This window comes from Scylla paramamosain, chromosome 32 (assembly GCF_035594125.1).
Source record: "Scylla paramamosain isolate STU-SP2022 chromosome 32, ASM3559412v1, whole genome shotgun sequence".
Taxonomy (NCBI): Eukaryota; Metazoa; Arthropoda; class Malacostraca; order Decapoda; family Portunidae; genus Scylla; species Scylla paramamosain.
The window spans coordinates 1,843,835-1,860,041 of NC_087182.1; the positions used below are offsets into that span (position 1 = coordinate 1,843,835).

General features: G+C 40.6%; 2 protein-coding genes across 7 annotated transcripts in view; both read left to right on the top strand.

The window, feature by feature from the left end:
- LOC135089008 (para-nitrobenzyl esterase-like) overlaps positions 1 to 8,933 on the top strand; it is a 54,640-nt gene extending 45,707 nt beyond the window's left edge. For 4 of the 5 annotated variants that reach the window (XM_063984127.1, XM_063984130.1, XM_063984129.1 and 1 more), the window contains 9 exons: positions 733 to 864; positions 2,360 to 2,507; positions 2,708 to 2,893; positions 3,568 to 3,764; positions 5,772 to 5,934; positions 6,487 to 6,680; positions 7,107 to 7,381; positions 7,566 to 7,795; positions 7,997 to 8,933. In XM_063984127.1, the coding sequence (XP_063840197.1) occupies positions 733 to 864; positions 2,360 to 2,507; positions 2,708 to 2,893; positions 3,568 to 3,764; positions 5,772 to 5,934; positions 6,487 to 6,680; positions 7,107 to 7,381; positions 7,566 to 7,795; positions 7,997 to 8,172 (1,701 nt within the window). In that variant the 3' untranslated portion in view covers positions 8,173 to 8,933. The remainder of the gene's footprint in view (positions 1 to 732; positions 865 to 2,359; positions 2,508 to 2,707; positions 2,894 to 3,567; positions 3,765 to 5,771; positions 5,935 to 6,486; positions 6,681 to 7,106; positions 7,382 to 7,565; positions 7,796 to 7,996) is intronic. The other variant, XM_063984131.1, reaches the window with a different exon arrangement.
- Positions 8,934 to 9,893: 960 nt separating this feature from the next.
- LOC135089011 (nucleolar protein 7-like) lies at positions 9,894 to 15,069 on the top strand. Of its 2 annotated transcripts, XM_063984135.1 has the most exons (6): positions 9,894 to 9,912; positions 10,165 to 10,354; positions 11,940 to 12,224; positions 12,745 to 12,925; positions 13,163 to 13,297; positions 13,895 to 15,069. In XM_063984135.1, the coding sequence occupies exons 2-6, from the start codon at positions 10,346 to 10,348 to the stop codon at positions 13,966 to 13,968; spliced, it is 684 nt and encodes a 227-aa protein (XP_063840205.1). In that variant the 5' UTR covers positions 9,894 to 9,912; positions 10,165 to 10,345; the 3' UTR covers positions 13,969 to 15,069. The 2 variants fall into 2 exon arrangements, with proteins under 2 accessions (XP_063840205.1, XP_063840204.1); XM_063984134.1 differs by lacking the exon at positions 9,894 to 9,912 and having other exon boundaries at positions 13,160 to 13,297.
- The last annotated feature ends 1,138 nt before the right edge of the window (positions 15,070 to 16,207 follow it).

Consider the following 16,207-nt stretch of genomic DNA (forward strand, 5'->3'; position numbering starts at 1 on the left):
GTCGCGTTTTACTTGCAAATTGACACGAAGCAAGCAGGAGAAAATTACCTTACTTTCTTTTTCTGTGTGTGTGTGTGTGTGTGTGTGTGTGTGTGTGTAGACTGCATAATAATGATTCCACCAGTATCTCTCTCTCTCTCTCTCTCTCTCTCTCTCTCTCTCTCTCTCTCTCTCTCTCTCTCTCTCGAGTATTTCCTTAATATTTCATCGATAACATTTTTCTTCACATTCCTTTCTTACATAACTCTCTCTTTTTATCTCCTCTCACATTCCTCCACGACCTTTCACATTCCAGTACCTCATAAAATCTGGGAAGGCGAAGATACCTATTAATTTTTGCCTCCTTCTTGATTAATTGATTTTTTCTTCTTTTTTTGTATATATGTATTCTATCTTACTTGTGTTGTACCTTTGTTTTCTTTCGATATCCAGAGTGAGTGAGTGAAGTTTAGTTGTGAAAGAAGAAGAAAATCATAGGTAAAGTAAGACAATCACGTAATTTAATCTTACTTTCTTTTATTTTCTTAATCAGCTTTTATTCTTCTTTTTCAACCTCAATTTTTATTTCTTCAATGAACTTATTTATCTATTTAAGTAGCTTTTTATTCATCCTGTTTGTCTATTTATCTATTTATTCCATTTATTTGTTTCATTTACTTAACATTTACCTTCCTTTCACTTATTTACTTATTCATTTTCCGCTTCTCTTTCTGTCCCTCCTCGTGCCGTCAGCCGCCGCGCCGCCACGAAGGATGGACCACGACTTTCTTCGCCACCGAGTTCGGAGCGGCGTGTCCTCAGCCCTTCCTGACGGGGCTCCAGATGTCAGAGGACTGTCTTACCCTCAACGTATGGATCCCTGAGGTAAGTGTGCGTGTTTTGTGAGTTCTTGTTGTTGTCCTTTGAATTTTTATGTATTCCTACTTTTAAGAATATAATTTTGGCTACGTTCACTATTTTTAAGGTATATGTTATGTTAGCTATGGAATTGTATGATGAGACGAATTTGTGAACATCGCTGTGGTTAATATTTATCTGTGTGTGTGTGTGTGTGTGTGTGTGTGTGTGTGTGTGTGTGCGTGTGTGTGTGTTGTTACTATGATGAGACTAAAATTTGTGAACACTGCTGTGGTGAATATTTATCTATCTGTGTGTGTGTGTCTGTGTGTGTGTTGTTACTATGTTTAGCGCAGTCTTCTTTTCAGTTACTTTATTTTTTTTTTCTCATTTGTTATTCTAGTTGCCCTTTCTTGTTCTTTTTTCTTCTTATGTTGCTGCAATTTTTCTCTTTTTGTCATTGTTCCTTTTGTACTATTTTTTTTCTTTTATTGTCTTTCTTTTTTTCTTATTCGTTGTTAAAAGTGTTTATTCCTTCTTGTTTCATTGCTACTGTTTTGTCATCATTATTTGTTTTTTAGCATTTTCGTTTTCTTCTATATTGTCTTTCTTCCATCTTGCATTCCTTCCCTCATTTTTTTGCTGTTTCGTTGCTACCATTTTTGCTGCGTTTATGATCAACATTTCTCTTTTTTCCTCCCCGACTTTTTCCCTTTTGTTCCCTCTCTTGTTTCATCCCTTATTCCTTCCTTTATTCCTTTCCTTCATTATCCTCTTCTTCCTGCTCCTCTTCCTCCGATTCACATCACCCGCAGTAATTTAGATGTCCATTCGATAACAGTTTGCATTCACTTACCTACACCTCGCCAATCCCACGCTAATTACAATCTCTACATTCCCTTCTATCGTCTTTACCTTTCTCTAATACCCTCAGTCTTCTCTTCCATTTAACTCCTTCAGTATCCTCGTTAAGTCAAAATTCCTGAGCTCTTTATACTTACGCAGTGGATTCTTTCTCATAAACTCATAAACTTTTATTCCTTGGTTTCACTATCGTTCTTTTTCTCTTTTCATTGTTATCTCTTTCTAGTTAAATCTTCAAGTTTTGTTTCATAGTCTCTATTCATGTAAACTACTTTTTTCGTAATCTTTATCACTTTTCTCATCTTTATCTTCATCCTTCTTCTATTCCACTTTTTTTTTTTTGTAATTCCCTTTTTTCACTCCTTCCATCATCATTTTTCTCCAATTGAGCCCTCGAACTTCCTTTTAAACTCTATATTTGTCTAAATTTAACTTTATCATAATCTTGTACATCATCTTTCTGATTTTCATATTCCTTCTCCTTCTTCTTCTATTATGTTTTGCTTCATCATCTCTTTTCACCATTATCTTTCTCTAGTTAAACCCTCAAGCTTCCTTTAAACTCTCTTCATCTAAACATCATTTTCTCCCAATCTTACTTTTCATCTTTCTCATCCACATCTTCCTTCTCGTATTCAGTGCTCTCTTCCACCTACAGCTGCCGCGGGGTTTCCGTCAGTACCCTGTGATAGTTCTGCTGGAGGGGGAGCTCTTCGTCACCTCAGCGCCCTCTAGGTTCCCCGGCCAGGACCTCGCCGCCTCGGATATGATCGTGGTCTCGTTCAACTATCGCACCAATGCCTTCGGTGAGCGTGGCCTCCTAGCAAAACCTCTTGTTAGTTTGTATGGATCAATGTAGACTACGTAGTGATGGTGGACTGATTTTTCTCTCACATTAGTAACGCTGAAATTCCCGATTCTGTAACTGATTATGTAGCTGATTCTGTATCTAAAAAATGTAAAGCTTAATTTTCTTCTCTCTCTATTAACGTTGAAATTCGTGCAGGTTTTCTTAGCTGGGAGGACCGCGTGCTGCCGGGGAACCTGGGACTGCGGGACCAGTCACTCGCCCTGCAATGGGTGGCGGAAAACATCGACAAGTTTGGTGGCGACCTGACGAAAGTGACGCTCCTGGGGCATTCTGCAGGGGCCGCCTCTGCCGCCTACCACCTCGTCCACCCTCGCAGTCAAGGTCAGATATTGTAACCTCCAGTCACTGTTTTTCTTCCACTTTTGTTTACATTCACTTCGCTTGTTTCTCTGGCTAGTTAACACCATCTTGTGTCTGGAGTTCCTTGTTTTCTCTGTCAAGCTCAGATATTGTAACCTCCAGTTTTTGTTCTGCATTCACTCTCTATTTACAACTCACTTCACTTGTCTCTAATTAACTTCGTCTTGCGTTTTCTGTATTTCAGAGGCAGGTTTTAATCTTCGCCTCTTGCTTTCTACGTATCTCTTGTTAGTTTTCGTTTTCTGTGGCCGAATTCACTGGCCGCTGCAGGGGAGACTAACGAATATAGGCAGTATTCGTGGTATTGGATGGATAATCTTTTTTTTTAACTTCCTCTAAACCTCTGAGGTAACGAGTCATCTGCTGTGTTTATTTACAGTTTGTGAGTGTTTCCAGTGATTAGAATCCTTGGAATATAAGTTTTGGAAGTTTTAGAGTATTTAATGACCTGATTTTAGCATTAATTAGCAACGTTTCTAAAAAGTAGTAATTGATTTCTAAGACTTTTATCCTCGTCAATGCATCATTCATCCTCCTCCTCTTCCTCCTCCTCCTTCACATGACTTCGTTGTTGTGGCATCAGAATTACCAATCAGTTAATCTTTCTCTTCCTCTTCTTCTTCCTCCCAACGCAGGGCCCTTCCAGCAAATGATCCTGATGTCGGGGACCCACCTCGCACCCTGGGCACTCAGCAGGCAGCCGCGTGTAGCCTCCAGGAGACTCTCGGAACACCTGGGCTGTGGCTACGTGTCCGGCTCCTCTTACTTGCTGGGATGTCTCGAGAGGAAGGACGTGGACCAAATTGTGAAGGCGGTGGAGAGACTGGTCGAGGTGGGTCTGTTTTTGTCACTGTATCTCGTTTTCTGTTATTAGTTTTATCTGCCTTCCATCATTTTCTTACATAATGAGAGGAGAAGGTGGAGGGGACAGGAGGTGTATGAGGGAGAGGGAAGAGGTGGACGAGGTAAGGAGGAAGGGAGGAAAAAAACGTTTCGGCGCCATATTATTATAATTTTCTTTTTTATTAACGGAGTTGACATTGTCTTAATGTTCAATTTGTTATTCGCAAAACATGAAAATTCATAATCTTTAATAAAATCTAGTTTAGCTGTGGTTTTACTTAAAAAAAAAAATAAAATAAAAAAATAATAATAATAATAATAATAATAATAATAATAATAAATAAAAAAAATAACCGATTCGTCATTTTATATATTTTCACTTTTTCATATTAACACTCCTAGGGTTGTTTTAGTATTTAATTTAAGACACAAAAAATATGATAAAAATATAGCAAGTAACAATATCCAATAAAACCTAGTTAACAATTCGTATTTTCAATTTTAAAATAACTGTTGTTAGATTTGAAAAATTATTTTCTTTATACACCGAGAAATTTATGTTTTCTTTATATGTGTGGAAAGGAAAAAAAAAATTGTATCCAGAATATGTAATAGAATCTAGTCTGGCTGTATTTTTGTTCTCGATATTACAATGATTTTATGGCGCCGTTCGTAAAAGTTAGATTGTTTTTTGGAATTTCGGTATTATTATTAAGTTCGATAATCTTTTTATAATTTGAGTATTAGTTAAAGTATGTGATAAGTCAGAATGTGTAGTGCATTCCAGTCTGGGCGTCTTCTTTCTCTCCGCGATTTTCAAAATGAATTACGTAACTTAACGGTCATTTTCCCTGCCTTCCTCTCTGTCTGTTCATTAATATCTTCTTAAACTCCTGGTTGTTTTCAGACTCAGACGTGAATGAAAGCCAGAATTAACCAAGAAAATAGATAAACAACCCCCGAAATGCCTCAAATGAGGCTTAAATAAATTCATGGTTGTAGCCCTGTTCAGAGCGCCACCCGTGAAAACACAACGTCATCAAGACCAGATCGAGACCTTCAGTCCTCCCTCCCCGTGTCACTTCGTCAATAAATCCCTTGATTTCCAGGGTTTTCCGGGCATTTCCTAATCTTCCAGGCTGAGGAGGAGATAGAAATGAGGACTGGAAGTGTGTGAGGGAGTGTAGTAGTAGTATTAACACTTATAGTAGCATTATTATTATCATTATTATTATTTAGTGTGTGTGTGTGTGTGTGTGTGTGTGTGTGTGTGTGTGTGTGTGTATGGATATGACAAATGAGTGAGTAAATCGAAGGGATGTGTGGATGGGTAGATGCATTCATGTTGATAAATGGATGGATGGATGGATGTATATGGATCTGTGGATGAAAGGGTGAGTGAGTGGATGAATGGATCGATGTATGGGTGAATGAATTGTATGTATGGATGAATGGGTTGTAGATAGGGCGTGTGGATAGATGGGTGGATGGGCGGGTTAGTGGGTGGGTAGGTAGATGAGAGGGTGACTCGTTGTGTGGATAGGAGGGTGGATGGATGATTGGGTGTGTTAGTGGATGGATAGATGGTAAGTGGGTGAGTGGATGGGTGGATGGATGGGTGAATGGACGGATCAATGAGAGTCAGTAGCTAGATGGATGGATGGGTAAATTGATTGGGTGGTGATTGAATGGTTTAGTTGTTGATTGGACGAGTGGATATGATTAAATAAGTAGGTTTGGTGAATGTTATATTAGTGTGTGTGGGTTCACATGCTGCCTGCACGAAGAGTCCCTGTGGCCAGCTGTGCTATGCCTAAACTGGGATGTAGTGCGATGGCCCACGAGACTATCCATTTCCACTAATGATCGATAGGCTAAGAGGATGAATGACGTGTGTATGAGTGTCTTGTGCTTTGTTTGAGATTGTCACTATATAGATGCAGACTTTCCTCCAACTCACCTCTCATTTTTCTCGTAAATTTCATCCTTTCTGCAGGAGGGTAACCCATATTACCTCTTCGCTCCTGTTGTGGACACCTTTCTGCGTCCGGAGGAGCAGGTGGTGCCCTTGGAGCCCCTGAGTGCCATCCGTGAGAGTGCCAACAGGAGGATTCCCTTGCTGCTGGGCCTCTCGGAAAACGAAGGCTCGGTTATGCTCTGTGAGTGAAGAAAACGGGGAATTCAGAAATAAACTTAACCTACTGATTTTGAAAAAATTTCTGCATAAAGAAAAGTCAGAAGTGAAACAAATGGACTTAATTTATCTAAATCTCAACTAACCTAACATAACCTAAGCTAACACAGTAATCATATGGAAACGCTAATGTCATTTAGATGTTATCGAGAAATTGGTATTTTTTTAGATGGTCATTTAGACTTCCCAAAGACTTTACTGCTAGAAATTTCTGCGTGGATATTTTCCACAATACTATCGCTATAATCTTCACCGTCAACTGAACCAAATTACTTTTCAATGCCCCTTAACCCTCGGAATGCGGTGACTGTGTTATACTCTTACTCAGGCTAAGATTACATAATTCTACCAAGCTCCACGCATGCTGTCCTAAAACCTATGACCTGTGTGCTTAGTGTTGTACAATTCTCGGCCTAAAAGTATCTAGCTTCTTACGATTTTTAGTTCAACTGGACTAATTTAATATGCTAGAAGCCACCCAGATTTTAAGACTTAATTTCTTCCTTTTCTTTGCCAGACATTAAGAGAGAGATTAACTACATGACCTTCGATGACCTGAGGCGCTACGCTCACGAGATCCTGGTGCCAATGGTGACCTCGCTCCACGGATATGGGGAGGATGCAGAGGTGGTCAAGAGGATGATGGAGTACGCTTACCCTGACAAGGCGAGGCTTGGGGAGACTTACACACTGGTCCTCGAGATTATAGAGGTACTGAACCTAACGGAGGAGAGGCAATTATCTTGATGCTGCTGGCGAATACTACTTCTTTATTGCTCTCGAGGTTTCTTTTGTTGTTTTGGTTGGAAATATTCTTGTTTATACTGAGTGCTTCTTTCCAATGTCTTGTTTTTGAGGGTTCTTTTGTTGTTTTTGTTCAAGTATCTTTGTTTTTTTGTGTGTAACTCATGAATTTTGTTGGCAGTTTGTTGTCTTTTTTTGTTCTTCAGCTGTTATTGTTAGAATTATCCTTCTTTTCTGGGTGTAACTCATGAATCTGTGTATTTCATTACCAGTTCGTCATCTTTCCTTACTCTTGAAGATTATTTCGTTGTTTTAGTGAAAAATATTGTTTTCTAGGTGTACCTTACAAATCTGATTGCATTTTGTTGGCAGTTTATTGTGTCTCTCCTGCAGCTTTTCACGGATGGGATGTTCAAGGCTCCAGTGATAAAGATGGCAGAGGAGGCGTCGCGGAGAGGCCTCAACACACACCTCTTTGTCAACACCTTCGTCAGCAGGGACATCTATCGTTCTTACACCAACATTTCAGGGGCGCTTCACGGGGCCGAGCTGGCCTACCTTTTCTCCCCAACAGCCTACAGGAAGTTCTTCAGCCTACCGCTCACCTACAACGAGGAGCAGCTAAGCCAAAGATTGAAGAGCATGGTGTACAACTTCGCCAGTAGCGGGTGAGTGACCGGGCTTTTGAATGTAGTGAAGTGTTTCAGAATACGGTCCCTAGTTTTGTTCTTTAAGTTAAGAGAGCAGTGATTCACTTCCACCTTGTGTTTGTAAGCACTGTTAAATACTTATTGCAGTGAATCTGTTATATAGTGTAAGAAGTTACCAACTCCAAGTGTCTCATTCCCACAGGCTACCCTTCTTGTCCCAGTACTCGCCTCGCTGGGGTCGCTTCACCCTCGCGTCCCCAACATACGCGTCGCTCGAGTCCGGCCAGATCCACGAGGATTACCAGCAGCACAAGGTAGCCTTCTGGAACCAGCTGCTGCCTGAGCTGTACATCCTTGACCAAAGTAATCCTGGAAGCACCACCACCTCCACCCACAGACCAACGACAGTGAACCCCACCACAGAGCAGCAATGTGAGTCATCACCTGCTTCCTCTTTAGGGTTTCTAGGGACGGACATAAAGATGAATGTAAACTTAAACGAAGACAGTTGCAATAATAGTTACGTTTGGACACAATTAGAGAAAAGCTCAAAGATTAACGCCACAATCATGATCTCTTGATGTTAAATGTCGCAGAGGCTATCAATGTTGCGCCACTCGTGCTCCCCACGAGCGCTTGGCGGCTGTCTCGTTCCAGTCATCCAGCCAGGGGCGGATGGAGCCTCCTACCAGTCGGCGGTGTGGGTGCTGGTGGGCGTGGTGCTCGTCCTCCTCGGTGTCATCATTGCCTACATCGTCTGCTCTCGGCGACGCAAGAGGCTCACGTCAGGCACACTGCGGAGCCAATGACACGGGGAGACGAGGAATGGTGAACGAGCTGTGTACAGGCGAACCCCCGGCACCCTCAGTAGCCGGGGCGGTAGCGGGCGGTCCAGGACACCCACCGTCTCCGGCGGCATGGAGTCTCCGGAAGAAATGGTGGAGCGGCTTCCGTCCAGGAGGTTTACTCATTTTGGTTCTATGACATTCGAAAGAAGAGAACCAGAAGGCTTTGACGCGTCTGACGGCCTTCCGTCAAGCACTGTGTCCAGGACCAATCCTCTGCTGCGGCTGTCCTCACTGGAGGGAGAGAGGGCGTCTGTCGACCTGGAGGAGTGTGTGGACTTCAACTCAATGCGGAGAGTGAAGCTGTCCAACTTCCCGAAGGACCACTACTGGTTCAGGTCACAAAAGGACCGCGAGGACTCGGTGATGGAGACGCGGGCGGAGACCATCTATGACGACCGCGAGGAGGCCGAACGACGCCCAAGCACCACGAGGGTCGTCTTCGCCCAGACCGATGAGGCGTCTTTCTCCTGAGCCTTGGCGTCTGTCATCAGGCCAGTCCCAGGCTCGGGAGGGTTTTGTAGCTGCTGCTCAAAGTCCTGAACCATCATGGAGACAGCGCCCTACGGTAGCCATAATAAAGTTCCTCCCAGTACCAGCCACAAAGATCAAGGCTGCTATAAAAAGCTCGTTCGCTGTTTCTCGTCGTGAAACAACATTCAATTATTGTAATATAGGATAAAATGTGTTGCTGTTGTTTAGTGATCTGTGACCTTTCTTTTCTATGTGAAAATAACATAATATCTTGTAATTGTTAATCAATATTATGCCAATTTTAACATTAAGAACTTCGATGAACGAAATGAAAGCGCGCGCGCGTGTATGTGTGTGTGTGTGTGTGTGTGTGTGTAATAACTAGCATAGTGTAACATATACATAGCAATATTGCAGAGCTGGTGCCAGAGACATAGAGAAAGAGAAGGAATATGAATTAAATGGTATGAGATTTCTTAAACTCACTATTATCATCTTTCATTAACCCAGGTAGACACATCAAGATCTTTACCCTCGCAACTTACTGTAGCTGCCACTCCTGCGCTAATCTTACAAAGTCACATCTGATTTACTACTTAAGAAGACTGCTCATCCCACCCATCCACCCTCCACTCACCTACACCAAACACACCATCCACACCTCGCCCACACCCTCTACTCACCAAACCACTAAGCGGTCCACCGGCTCACCCAACTATTTACCCATCCAAATATGCATCTACACACCAATTCACAAACAAACACAAATAAACAACTACCCACTCAGCCATCCACCTACCCATCCACTCACGCATCCACACACCAAATCATCCAAACATCATCCAACTACCCATTCACCTATCCACGTATACGTGTGTGTGTGTGCGTGTGTGTTTTCACACTGAGTTAAGGACCATCCTATAGGGAGTTGCTTCTCAGGTTTACGAGTTTCGCAGGAAAACCCAAAGGTTGCAAAAGAATGTAGTATATCACATTATATAGAAGTGTACTTAAACGATAATTATGGCAGATGAGAGTTAATTACTTATTGTCGTAGAGAGAGAGAGGGGTCAGGTGAGGGTCTAAACGAGGTGTCAGAAGCATCACATACTATATTAATCTATAGAGGGAGAGGGAGAGGCCATCACCACGTCAGCGCCATGCCACAGTGAGGTTTTGGCTCCTTGAATGTACAAGCGATCGTCTGAGGGGATATATTGATCCTGTCATGTAGATGTCAATTGCGAGTGTGTGTGCGTGATAGGCCTTGTAAATACAGTGTGTGTGTGTGTGTGTGTGTATATATATATATATATATATATATATATATATATATATATATATATATATATATATATATATATATATATATATATATATATTATAATCTGATAAGGTTAGGTTGGTCAGCTGATCGGCGGCGACGAGGAGCAGCAACAGGCCAGTGGTAAACAAATTTCCCTTTTATCTATTTATATAAAGCAGGCCCAGGGACCATGTTCGATAGTGACTGTGGTGTGCAAATATGAGGTTGTGAAGAGAAATAGAACGGCAGCCTACCAAACAGTGCGCACTGCGACAGTCACCTTACGCAGCTACACCAGCAAGACGAAAACAAAACAAACCTCTACTCAGGCTTCACGTGGGTTAACCCTGACACACGATGCCCTTGGTAAGTGTAAATAAGACACTACAACAATAAGTTAAATTCTGTATTGATGTTACATGAAGAAAAGGAGGTTAGCGAAGGTTCTGTGAGACTGTGAGAGGTATCAGTAGGGGAAAGGTATGGCTGTTATGCACTGTCTTATAGTGGGCTGTAAATATTGTGGTGTATTATTAACAGGGTGTCTGTGTAGCAAGCCAGCGATGATATTTAGATGTTAGGGACGAGGAAAGGCGGGTTAGTTTAGTTGTGGAGGTAGTGTGAGTTACGTGGAGGCCTGGCTGGGGAGGTAGTGTGAGTTACGTGGAGGCCTGGCTGGGGAGGTAATGGTAAAAACTGGACTGTATACTGGGTCGTGAATTTTGTAGGGCATCATTTATGAGGTGTCAGTGCAGTGAGCCAGCAATAGCATTCAAGTATTAGGGACGTAGTGTGGATTTTCCAGAGGGTGATTCAAAGACAAGTTATTTGGTTGGTAACCATGCCAGGGACTCCAGAGGGCCGAGGCTCCAGCGACAGGTTATACCATCTGGCTGTCTCATCCTCCCAGAACCAGACCATAATAACCTGGCACTCGTGGAGAATTGGGGCCCCAGGCTGGCTGGCTTCCACGAGTGCCAGTAATCTTAGTCTACTATTTTCAAGACAGTGACTTTATTTCTGGGCAAAAATGTTTTTTTCTTTTAAATCATGATGTACACAATGAAGGGATTAGCAATGAATTTAATAACTGAATTCATCCAAACCTAACCTGACTTAGCCCATGGATAGAAATGCTAAGGTTATTTCGTTAAATATTAAATTTGTAGTCCATTTCAAGTTTGGGAATGAAAATATTTTTTTCTGGCAGATTTCATCGTGTTTTGAATTAATGTGAGACAGACCCCAGCAGGAGCATTTTGTGTATGTAACTGCTTTGTTTCTACCAGTGAGGGGCAGTTTAATTTATTTAACCAATGGCAACCCTTTTCTCTGATAAGTATAAGTGTGGAAATGGGTAAGTTTTTTTTAATCCAGTTCTTTCTCCCTCAGCAGTAATGATATCCTAAAGTAAAGTTAGGAGAGAACACTTTGTTTGAATTTTGTTTGAATTTCCTGAGAAACTCAGGAAATGCTTGAGAAGCTCCGAGTTATTCCTAAGCAAAAGAAATATGAAAATTGTGAGTGAGAACTTGAATTAAGAGCAGTCTGGAATGTGATGCACAGAAACACCATCTCTGTAGCACTGGTTTGCCTCCAGCCTACTCACAAAAGACACTACATGTGGCTTGGTTTATCTAAAGCAGCTATGTGACTTAGCCAATTGCTTTACTTGTGAAACAGATTCGCAGAATTATTTCTTTAAAAGTTGATAAGAAAAAAACTCAGCTCCTTAAGCAGACAATGCATTCAAAATAGCATAGTTTGCTTTGGTATGGCATGGTACTATCAATATAACTAAGCAATAGTAGGAAGACCATGTTACATGTTCTTATGCTTTGATAATGTATACAAAACTCAAATTTTCTTTTGCATGATTAAAATTAAGCAAAATGTTTCTCAAATGTATGGTATTGCATTGATACTAAATTATCACATTGTTTTAATTCAGAAAACAGGAAGCAACAGACACATCACATTTGATGAAGATGAAGATTTTGAAGACCCTCCCACCCTGGACCCAGTCAGCAGGGATAGCAATGAGGTGGCCCAGGAGGAGAACGCTGAGGACTTGGACTCAGACGCAGCACCAGAGGAAGCCACCATCTCTGCAGAGAAGGAAGACGCTCAGCTGAGGAAAGATTTGGTGAAAAGTGCAGTGAGCAGACGCAGGCAAGAGATCAAGGAGAAACGAAAGCAACAGCATGAGAAGAACAAGTTACAGCAAGAAGAGAAGGTATGACGCATTGAAATTTTTATTATTCCTTATTTGTGAACTTACTTTTGCATGAATTTTGTTACTTTCATTCAAGTTTTGCTAGTATTTAGTGTGGATAATGCTATGTATTTTTTGTTCGCCCTGCTAAAAGTGGAGTTTCACAGATAAAATGATTCGCTGCTACATACCACTTGTTTGTGATATGTCAAATTTTATCCCAGCTTAACAGACTTGTTTCCTTTGCTTTTGTCAATCTTTCATGTTTTGCTGTACTGACAAACCATTGTAACCACATATCTGGCTTCCCACTAATTGTTACACCTGAACTGTTACTTGAAACTTGATTTACTCCTATACAAACACTATCTCTCTGTATACCAAGCTGAGATCTCTGTAACAAGAGATTGCAAGCACAACTTTCTTTATTTTCTGTTCCCTAACTCAGCTGTTTGTCTGTGATGCTTAACAAAAAGTCTATTCCTATCCATCCTTACCTACCTATGAGTATTCTTCTCTCACCACATTCATAACTTTTCAGCGCAAGCGTCTGGAAGAGCGGCGCCTCCCACAGAGCCTTCTGGAGGCAGCCGCTACTGAGCAAAAGACCAAAACATTCAAGCAAAAGCAGATGCTTCCCACCAAGAAGAAAAATAAGATAAGAAAATTCAATGATTCTGATGGAGAAGATAACAATGGCTCAGTGGAGAATGTAGATGAGGGTGAGCACCACATTATTAACTGCTTACTAGATGTGATTGTGTGTATGTGTGGTGCCTTGTCTGGGCCAGCATAGTTTGTAGATAGATAGACTTGAAAACATTTACACTCACTGCAGGTGTTAGAACATGTAATTTTACTTCCATCTAATTTTACTTACATCTTTCAGTTTGCAGAAGACAGATGATAATGACAAAGGTATTGGTGGATTTCTTTAACAGCTCTCTTTCCTGCAGAAGGCTTCATAACCATAGACACAGGCGTGAAAGTCCGAACCCTAAACCAGGAGGTGAAGAAGTACACTGACATCACACAAAGAGCGGCAGACTTCCGAATGAATGCTCTGTACAGAAGGAACACAAAGAGAGTGCCCAGTAAGTTGAGATATGTTATGACTTAGCTTAGTGAAATGAGTAATAATGTATCTTTTATTTTGGGTGTTATGGAGGTAATCTTAGCCTCCTTTTTTATTTATTTATTTATTTATTTATTCATTTATTTATTTTATTTTATTTATTTATTTTTTTTCTGGGGAGGGGCAGGGGCTAAGTATGATACCTTTTTCAAATTGTGACGTACTCAGTCAATGGATCAGCAGTGAAATTAGTGAACTGAGTGAATCTAAACATAACTTTAACCTAATCCTCAGATGAAGATGCTAATGTTACTTCAATAAATATACTTCTTTATTTTAGTTTACCTGGTTTGAAAATGTTTTCTTTATGAGTCATATGTTGGAAGAAAGTTTAATAATAGGGAGGCAGACTTGTGTATTCTCAGTGAAGCTAGTATCTTGTAAACTAAATGAAGAACGTCTCATGCATTTGTTGGAAGGAATGTTGATGTGGGTGAAAAAATCCCTAATAATTAGAAGTTTTCCTTTGAATATGAGAAAATTTATTTTGTAAGGTGTCATCAAGTTGTGTTTATCTTTTCTTGGTGTCACTAGCTTGTGTTTATCCATTTTTCAGGTTCACAGCTTCGGGAGATGAAGATAAAGCAGATGAAGAGTGGCAAGGCAGTCTTTGCCACTCACAAGACGTGACAACCTCCTGCCATGAAGGGATTAGTGTTAAGGTGTGTTGAGTAGTAAGTTGGGTGTACTTACAAAAGGCTTATGGCGAAATTCTCATTAAAAGACTGCAAAGAATTGACACAAACATGATGACTGAGTAACAGGTGGGATTATGTCCTTGAGATGCTGAGAAAAAGAATGGTGAGGATGGTTAAAGGCTGCCTGACTGAGTTATCACGCATGTAGTGTGGGATATTTAAATTAAGTTACTTGGGTGTGGAGTTCTTTCCCTTCTCTCTGTTTGTTGTCTCTTAAGATGTGCAAGATATGTGATGGCAGTATTTTTCCTGCCTGAACACAGTGTGTTCAACAGGGTTGTCTTCCTTACTGCTTCAGTATGCAGAAGTTAGGGAACCAGTTTGATGTCTTATTAGCAGATCAGGGGAGGTGTAGGAATGGGTTTGTTATGGTGCTGGAGGAGTAGACAGACCTTGTTGTTGGTGTTTAATGCAGAAATTGCTAGATGTGTTGTTTAACTGTCACTCATGCATCAAGGCATTTAAGACCTGGAGGCAAAATAGGCATAGTCTACAAGTACCAGTGATCAGGCATATAGTTGTTTTACTTATGATCATAAAGTGTAATTGCTGTCCTAAAGACCCGTGTACAGTCATGATAATCATCACAACAGACTTTGCAGTTAGCAGAATTTTGAGTTTTAATAGGTATTACACGTGTGTCACAACACTGTCTTCATCATCATGCTCTTGTAGTTACTAAAAAATTACTTGAAACTCAAAATTCTGCCAATCGTATTATCCATTGTGACAATTATTGTGTCTGTGTACACAGGGCTTAAACCAGAAGTGCTTGGAGATGCAAGTGGTTCTGTTTTGTACACCTGAGGCAGTGTCCTTCGTGGCAATGGTGGTGCTGCCTGTGCTGCCAGTCCACTCTTGTCAGTTGATAGATAGTGTTTCTTTTATTTCAAATTGGTAAAGCTTTCAAAGTACTTTCTTGAAGCCACAGAATATCAGAGATGGAAGTTTCATTGTTGTGTGAAATGGAAGTTTTATATAAGAAATGTATCTTTAAATACAATAAAAGTTCAATTTATTTTCATGTAATGAAGTGATGATATTTTTTTTACCCTTTATGCTTGTAATTCTGGTTGATGGAAGTATTGGTGTTCTGTATTACTGTATTAATTTTATTTCTTGCTCTTTTTTTATACACATCTGATGCTTGTCCTTGGATCTCTCTCAATGTGGTGGTTGTGACAGAAGACTACTTGTTCCTTTCCTTATACTCCCTCCTTGTGTTGCATTGGTTTTATTTCCATTTCTTTATTTATACATACCTGATGCTTGTCCTTAGATCCCTCCCAGTGTGGTTGTGGTGACAAAAGACTACTTGTTCCTGTCTGCATTCCCTCATAGCATGTTCATCTGTGTCATTCTCCTCTCCCCTTCATCTTACATACCACAGCACAATATTCCCAGTTCACTTGAGGTTGTTCTTTTGTGCTCACTGAGCCTACCAACAAACTTATTTACTCTTTCATCTCAGCTCTTGTCATTACTTGTGGTCTGTCCCCATGAGTTTGGCTCCCTCACCTGCTCCACATTTCATTCTCTCACCTTTACTCGACATACAAACTCCATTACACACTTTTTTCATTACTTTCACTCTCCATTCTTCACTCACCTCAAGCATTTCTCATTGCTATTTTCAGCTGCTTAGAGCTTTGAGTCCCTTAACCTTTGACTTGCATTCCTCATCCATCTCATTTGTGTATGCAATTGTTAGGAGTTATACCTGCACTAATACCCTCTCATTACTTAATATCTTTTTACATTATTTATTTATTTATTTATTTTTTAACTTCTATACCTCAAGTTTGACACAACCATGAGATCCAACCAGGTTTCATCCTTGAACAGGTGTTTTGTCTCGCCTTCCATACTTTACGAGTTCTGGACTTTCATTCGTCTCTTATTTATTTTAGAAAGTCGTGTTTTATGTTGGTTCTCCCATCCTCATCCTCTATTCGTCACTCCTTGCCTGTTTAAAAAGTTACATGTTTTATTTTTGCCCCATCTCATCCTCAATTTGTCATTTATAATTGGTTAGATTATCCCTGTTTTATGTTAGCTTCTCCATTTGTCACTTAGAAAGTCCTGTATTTTGTTATCTCTCCCATTCTCATCTTCCATTTCTCACTCCTTACTTGTTTAGAAAGTTTTTTGTCAGTTCTCCCATCCTCATC